The 8,044-nt window shown below is 40.9% G+C and overlaps 1 protein-coding gene across 1 annotated transcript; it reads right to left on the bottom strand.

The window, feature by feature from the left end:
• Positions 1–4,800: 4,800 nt before the first annotated feature.
• LOC113012753 (uncharacterized) lies at positions 4,801–6,626 on the bottom strand. Its single transcript, XM_026153080.1, has 2 exons — positions 5,857–6,626; positions 4,801–5,442 (listed from the first exon to the last, which is right to left on the bottom strand). Exons 1-2 carry the CDS (start codon positions 6,550–6,552, stop codon positions 5,245–5,247), a joined length of 894 nt encoding a protein of 297 aa, XP_026008865.1. The 5' UTR covers positions 6,553–6,626; the 3' UTR covers positions 4,801–5,244.
• Positions 6,627–8,044: the final 1,418 nt, after the last annotated feature.

Below are 8,044 nucleotides of genomic sequence, written 5' to 3'. Positions count from 1 at the left end.
CGATCCCTTGTTTTCAATCAGAGTCACGTTAATGTAATCAGTAGACGTGGATGTCAGGAATGCACCACGAATCTTTACCGCAGCTGCAAAACAGCTTCTAGATCCACGTCTTAATCTCATAACACTTATACGATTAACCACAAAATCCGCGTCAGCAGTGAAACTGATATTTCATGCAGCGCGTTTGCTGTTTGCCTAAACTCAGCAGTCTTTCAAATGATTCATTTGAAATGAATCATTTGTAGTTTATTCTGTCAACAGCCCCCCCCCCCCCCCCACCCCCTCAAGAATTGAGCTTAGGCACCCATATAAGAATATGAAAAGAACCTAAGAATTACCTGTCTCTATTTCCTCGCGTCTGTTTTCATGCTTTCTTATTTTAAAACGATTCGTTGTGCTTGATTAATCTGGTAAGGCCAAGGGGGTTATGCTGTGATAATCTCTCTCACATCAGCGTTGTCCTCCTGGATTGGTTTTTTTTTAGTCTATGCTTGAAATAAACTGCGAGCGGAAATTTAGCGTGCAGGGACTGTGCCACTCCTCAGAGATATGATAACAAATGCGAGAGGAATGAGAAAGTGGCCCAACAGGTTGATATCAATAAAATACAAGTCCTTTGGGTGGATGGCAATCTTCCAGCTTCTCATTGAACAAACACCGATTTACACATAACAATCCTTTGGTGTGTAACATTATTCTCCCTGTCTGTGTTTTCAATGTCACCTGCTTGATTTGTCTGGATGAGAGAACAAATAAGGTCATTGGAAGACCCGGGAGAAGGCACACAGATTAAAAGGAACAATCACAGCACCTTCTCAGCACTCACACAGAAAGTCCACCATCTGATGTTTTAAGGTGTAGGGATTTTTGTTTGTTTTATTTTATGCATTTCTACATTGTCGAAAGAAAACTGTCAACCAGTCAGCGTTTAGTGTTTGCTGTGCAGATGATTGTCCACAAAAACAACCAAACGTGGCCTTACTGTCACAAACAGTAAGGTACTAAACAGTTTAAGCACTGGTTTAGTAACCTCAATGAGACTCCAGAACTTGGCCCTCGTAGTTCTGTTTCGGATGATTCATTTTCGTAAAGTGTTTTTTTCTCTCTCTGATATCATCACAGTTCTGCTCGGGCTGCTTCAGGCAGAAGCATATGAGTGGCTACATGTTTGAACTTGGCTGGGCGATATTGCGAAATGTGACATTTTGGTTTTAATGAGGTTTTCTGGATGTCGCTTTCATTAATATCATTGAAGAAAGTTACCCCTGATCTGTTAATACCTGTGATTTTCTCCTGTTTGACTTCATACACACACGAGTGTTTTTTCCGCAGTGTGGCGTTAAGCAGCAGGGCCTTGAATGTGGACAAACAGGTTAGACTGTGCATTTTTTAATTTTAATTTTTGCAAAGAACAAAGCCAAGAGATGAGCTCCTCCAGGCCAGAAACATGCAGCTGAGGAATGAAGAAGGACAAAGAGTCAAAAGATGGCAAAAGGAGTGCCACGCCGAGAGGAAACCCCTCACAGACAAATCAGAGATATGATAAGAAATGCAGAGAGAATCAGAAAGTTTCCCAGCATCTTCACCTTCAACCTACTTGGCTTCAGGATTGACAGTGACGTCACAGCCTGACTCACTGTGGAGTGGACTGCTGCTGTAGTGACAGAAGAAACGAGCATCCCAGCATTGTAAGAAATCTATTTATTCACTTACATGCATACAAATAAATGCTAATAACATAAACACAAAATGACAGAAGTTTAAATAGAAACAGACTAAATGAAAGCTTTGAAATGAAAGCAGAATCAGAATACTTTAATAATCTCTAAGGAAATGATGGGTTGCAGTTGCCGAAACAGACAATTTAACAATACAATATATTACAGATTTAAGAAAGAGTAATAATATATACAAACCGTTCTATAATAAATATCAAGAACTGACAGATGTGATTATAAATAAATGTCAGAAATATTTACAGCAGCACTAAATAAAAATGAGCATGTTAAAAAAATGTGTAACTATTGCAGTGTTTACAGTGTGTTAGACTGAGACTGCTCAGAATACTTGCCTGGAGGGTTTCATGTTTCCTCGCCTGTTATCTTTGTGAATTGTTGTTGATGTTGTGGAGTCACTAAATGCAACAAGGTCTTCTAATTAGCTTTCAATGCAGCAGCCATGTTAACATGTATCGTCCGTGTTGTATAAATGAATCAAATACAAAATTAAATAAATAAAACACAACAAAACAACATGTCTCCGGTGACCTCCTGCACACGATTGCTTGTTCTCAGTCAAAGCCACTCCCTCACTGGGCAGCCTGCCAGAGTCATTATCAAAGGTTTACCAAGACTAAGTGATGACATTTGGCGCTTTCTTTTGCTCACATTCCAATAAGTTTTTCTTGTTACTGATTAAAAACAATAGAAAAACAGCAGCAGTGAGGGATGGGCGGTAATATTGTTGTAACTAGCTATTAATCCTCTTCAGTCTAAACTATTCACATTCAAATATGAAACGTAATTGATGTAATTAATCCAGATAAGATGACAGGTTACCTGTCAAATACCTGACGTTGGAATGTTTATTGAACTAAGTTGGGCATGTGCGAGTCAAATCCCGGAGAGCTTGATGGTTAACAAAGCGTGCAGACAAACAACCACAAGTCGCCAACAGTCACAGAGTAACGGAGAGAGAGAAACGTGCAGGACTGACGACACTTGCTTGATTAAAAGGGAAAAAGCAAAGGGACGCACCAACCTGAGAGATGCATGCTGGACTCTGCTGTGGGTTAGGCTGTGATAACCTCTCTCTCATCAGTGTTGTCCTCTTAGATTGGGGGATTTTTGTCTGTGCTTGAAATAAACTCAGAGCACAAATTTCACCGAGGGTTGGGGGGATTTCTTCTCCCTCAAGTTTAGTTCAATGTCCGGTTGCAGTCTGCTGAGCTATCAGTACTTTTGTCACAAACTGCTTTCTCTGTGTTTGGTACATGGTTCGTTTAAATTATCGTTTACATATCATGTCCTTGTAAACTCACTTTTCACCAAAGAGACGAGAAACATTTGAACAAACAAACAAACAGAAAATGATGTTGACAGAGTGCAGATTCTAAATTACTCATCCACCACAGTAAAACGATCACACAACTTGTGGAAACATGACGCTGTCACAACACCAAATATGTCCTTGTTCTCTTGGCTCACTTACTTTAGGTTAACATAATAGAAAGCTTTGTGGATGCCACTTTTCAACAACACAAACCTCCTCTGACATTGAGCATGATCAGTTTTCAGTCAGACTCTCTTACCGGGCATCATGCCAGTCTTTATCAAAGCGTGACATCAAGCCCAAACGATAACATTATTTTTTGGCTCTCTCCGTCCTCTTGTGTGTGTTCGGCTTTGTACTACACACAAACAGTGGCGTGAGGGATAGACGATTTAATGTCGATTTTCCTTTTAAATCCCTTTTTCAGTTGTTGATTTCATTTCTCTTTAGAATGAATGATTCATATTATAATATTTAACCTATGCTTTAAGTCACATTATTTTACTAAGTATACGCTGACAGACCGTATAATCTTCACTGAAGCTCCAGAACAGCCTCGGGGTGTTATCATAACTACAACACTCCTCTGTGTTTGTTAAGATTCATCGCAAAATCCGCCTCAGCGGTGAAACAGATCACTCACGCAGCGTGTGCTGATTGTCTTTAAGCTCAGCAGTCATTTGTAATTCTAGATGACGTCATTAGAAGTTCATTTCTTCGACCTGTTGAAGTTCAGCAGCGTCTGGTTTTACAGCAAATCACTTTATCTCGTTGCTGCTCTGGTATCAGCATTTACTGAGCTTTAACACTAATCTGGATTTCTGGCTACCTTAGCGTTAGCATGCTGTCTGTGCCGGTGCTTGCAAGCTGCGTTAACATTATACTGCTGTTGTATCTGTCCTGGAGCAATCTCCCTCTACCATCGCGCTCTCATCCTTATGTGCAATACAAAGGCTGTGCGTACATACATACATCAAAAAGTAAAAAAACCCAGTAAAACAGAATTTTACAAAAATGCAAAAGAATTCTGTGATTACCTGTACCCATATTATTTTACGTGTATGGCAATTTTACAATAATATGGGTAAAATAATTCGCTAGCATTATTTGAACAAGTTACTAAAAAAAGTCATATTCAAAGTAAATAAGTCTGTTTTGTATATTGTACTTATCAAAACTGGGATCAGATGAACATGTATTAATTCTCCCTTTTTTAAAATCTCCTGTAGATATATTTTTTAAATTACCATGTTTTAAAACAGCGCCGTTCACCTCTTTGCTCTGATAAACCTTATGTTTACACGACTTCAGAAGAGTGAGGGCTAATGACATATGAGAGGGATGGCAAGAGGCTGTGACAGGATGAACAATGTCACATCACAGGATTCACGAGTTTGTAAAGCGATCAGCCTGAAAGTTTCTTGGCTCGGGATGGCAGCCTCGCCCTTCTTTTTGCTAGTGCAAAAGAGTTATTCAGACGTCACGGCAGACAAACAAACAATGAAGGATTCATTGTTTTCTCTCACTTGTTATTTATTCAAATGTCTTTGGTGTGAATTTTTCCCTCGCTGGCTGCAGGTATTTATGTGAAATAAATACCTGCAGCCTTTCTCACTGGAAACAGTTTTGTCAGGATATCTTGATGTTCTTTGTTCAAAGGTTTTCAGTGTTTATTCCATCAAACGTTTGAAGTCATTTAATGTGCAAATTGAATAAAATCATGAATGACTGTAATCATCATCAGGTCACTTTATTATCCACTTAAAACTTTATTGGCACACAGCAGCTTCCCTGAGCTTTTTACAAAAAGCAAAGTAAACACAGTAACGACTAAATCTGTACAAACAGGCAGGACAATATACAAATTCCCTGTATGTGTCTGCACATATACTTGGCCAATAAACACGATTCTGATTCTGTTACTGAAGAGATCTCATTCATCCATCTTGAAGCTAAATTATGCATTGATTATGTAAGCAGATGATTTACAGGCATTACTTCATTGATTGGAAGACAAACGCAAAATAATAGAGACCATCTCAAACATTGTAACAGCAGTCAGCCTCAGCAGAAGGAAAACGGAGGATTTCTAAACCTGAGAAAGTGGAGTTGCACAGTGGTGCCGACATAAAGGTGGCGAGTTCAAATACTTAAAGGGATGAGCTGTTGTTGTTCTTCATTCATCAGTGGTGGTTAAAGTAAGGGTTCCCGTCTGCCCTCTTCAGCCCCTCCTCCTCCCTCCTCTGTGCCGTTGCAGAGAAAACCTCGAGAGCACACATTGAATATCCTGTTCCTCAGAAACCAGCAGAGCCAAACAAGCAGGGCAACGATCACAAATACAGCTGCCGTTATGGAGAAAGTGTTCCATGACCAGTCGGAGCACTCTGATGGCTGCAGAGGACAAGAAGACAGAGCAGAAATGTTAGTGAGCAGTTTTAACTGGCGTCTGTTATGACGTGGACTGTGAGGCTCTGCTAAAGCTTCCACTAAATTACAGGGACCCGGCTACCCTCATAACCTATATTACCTCATTCCTACAGTGTCTCCACCCCACCACCCCCTGCCCGCCTTAGTAGATCTGTGCACCTGCATTGCACTTTACTACCTTCCACTTTACAACCTTATAATAGCTCAGCAGTGACTAACTACATTTGTAGTCACTGTTGTCTGTGTGCTTGCTGATCTGGGCTGTTATCTGCACTGTGTGTCTCTGAATGTGGGATTTTGCATGCGGAAGAGTAACTGAGTGGACTTTTAATGCTTACTGTCAAATGTGAACCATTTAAATGCAGTCTGTGTTCTTACCCTCTCTGTGGTTGTAGGCTGGGATGTGGTGCTCGGTGGTGTTGGTGGTGTGGAGACGTGCAGGCGGACAGCGGAGCGGTGTTTCTCCACTTTGTCGATGTCACAGTAATAAACTCCTCCGTCTCTCGCCTCGGCTCGCTTTATGATGAGGGACAGGTTTGCTCGTTGGTGCCAGTCTGATGGTATTGAGACCCGGCTTTCATCAAAGCCGTTCCCATATGTGGTTTTCCCCGACCGGACATCCAGCACCACCTCTCCATCTCTCCTCCAGCGCACAGACTTCACCCACTGACCTGCTGTGATGGAGCGGCACGGGAGGATGGCATCCTCGCCCTCGCGTACAAAAACATCAGAAGGTATGAATACCTGCAGCTGTGCACTCTCTTCTTTCTTGTTGTTGCAGTCAAACTCGTAATAGCCTTCATCACTGATATCTGCACTTGTCAGTATCACAGAGTCGCTGCTTTGGAAAAACCTGCTAATATAACCTGGAGCCGGCTTCCAGCTGCCGTCGAGATCCCCGACCGAATGGAGGCTGTTGTCCTGCAGGCGACGTTTCAGCGTGCCTCTTCCTTTCATGCACTCCTCTGTGAGGGGAAACGTTACATCGTCTCCTGCAGCGGCTTGAATCAGTTTCCCAGAAACGCCGCTGATAAAAAGAAGAGGAATGAGCGTAGAGACCGAAAAACGTGTCATCTTGTCAGTGTGGCAGCAAAGTGAGCCGCACAGCAGCTGACTCTATTTATCTGCTAATGCCTTATACGGCAGCCTCTGTGCGCCGCCCTTCTTATGAGTCATTCATTAATGTTAGTGCCTGTGTGTGTGTTTGGGTTAGATGAATGCGGTCTGGAGTTACGTCACACTGAAAGCATTTTTTTTTTTTTTGCTGGGAGTTGATCAGTATTGCTGAACTATGAAATATTTTGTGTGCATTGTATTTGTTGCCTACAGGTTTAACATAATAGCTTTAGTGTTTAGAATGGAGTATGAACTTATACGAAATGCAGCAAGATATTTTTAAACAAGTTTTATTGATTATAAAATACACTAAATCGGATTCACATCTTATCGGCAGATATCCAAATTTATGACATAATCGGACATAAAAGAGTGGTATCGTGCCATCTCTCTTCAAAACTTGGGCTCCCATGGCAATATCTCCATGAATCCCACACAGTGCAAATATTCCTGAAAGCAAAAGATGGCAACTTCAAAACCCCAATTCTGGTGACACAAAAACACACAAATACATAGCTCAGCAGGTAATCCACAATTGGAAGCAAGCGCTTTACTCATTCATACATATAAGTGAACAACAGGTTTAACTCAAGAATACTACACTGCCTGGGGCTCAGCCAAACTCTTAAACAAGTTGCTCCTGATGAGAGAAATCCACTGGCTGTGGGTGACAAGCGGCAGGTGTGGCTGCCTCCAGCTCGACCAAAGCAACGGTGTCAGGCCGTCACACTGATTTCTAGCTTGAAAGTAAAATTCTCGGATTTCTTTCTTAGATCAGTTTTTCCAAATTTCCACCTGACTGATTTTTGTTTTTACAAGCTTTTTTTTATTTATTTATGTACTTCAGATTTCAGGAGAAGAAGCAAAGAGACCTTCTAGAAGACACGAAAACTTGAGACAAACATAATCAAACATTCAAGTCTCAGATATTTATTTGCAGAAAAGCTGATTTTATCTTATAAAACTTATAACCTACAGAAACAGTAAGTGCGGCCAAAGCAAGGAGTGAGATGCCAAAAACTACAAAGAGTGTATCACATCACAGGTCACACACAAATACAGCCAGGTTTAGCACCAGGGTGTGACAGATTCAGGTGACTTCATAACTCAGCCAGGTTCAAGACACACACACTCCCAGAGATAACGTGCTGAGAGTGAGAATGCAGACGGGGATGACAGAATTCATGTTGGTGTGACTTTCAAAAACTTTTCAAGAACTTTTTTTGCTCAGCTAATATGTATTCCCAGCCTGATGATCATAGTTTTATTCAAATCAAATCATTCAAATGTTATTAACCGCTTTTCCTGAAATAATGATTCAGATTTAAAAGTTTTTAAAGTCCCACTGAAGAGTAACCACAGAATATATGAGATGAATGTCAGACCTAATGGTCTAGGAACCCTAAAAAAACAAAACAAAAGTGAATTACTCTTTTTTTAAGCTTATCGC

Source organism: Astatotilapia calliptera, chromosome 3, assembly GCF_900246225.1.
Source record: "Astatotilapia calliptera chromosome 3, fAstCal1.2, whole genome shotgun sequence".
Classification (NCBI taxonomy): Eukaryota; Metazoa; Chordata; class Actinopteri; order Cichliformes; family Cichlidae; genus Astatotilapia; species Astatotilapia calliptera.
This window is presented reverse-complemented; position numbering and strand designations above follow the sequence as displayed.

Bases quoted from the DNA above. Each gene is read 5' to 3' on its own strand.
- LOC113012753 (XM_026153080.1), bottom strand. From the start codon at position 6,552: ATGACACGTTTTTCGGTCTCTACGCTCATTCCTCTTCTTTTTATCAGC. The intron at 5,443-5,856 runs GTAAGAACACAG...TGTCCTCTGCAG, and splicing joins AGCCTACAACCACAGAGAGG to CCATCAGAGTGCTCCGACTG.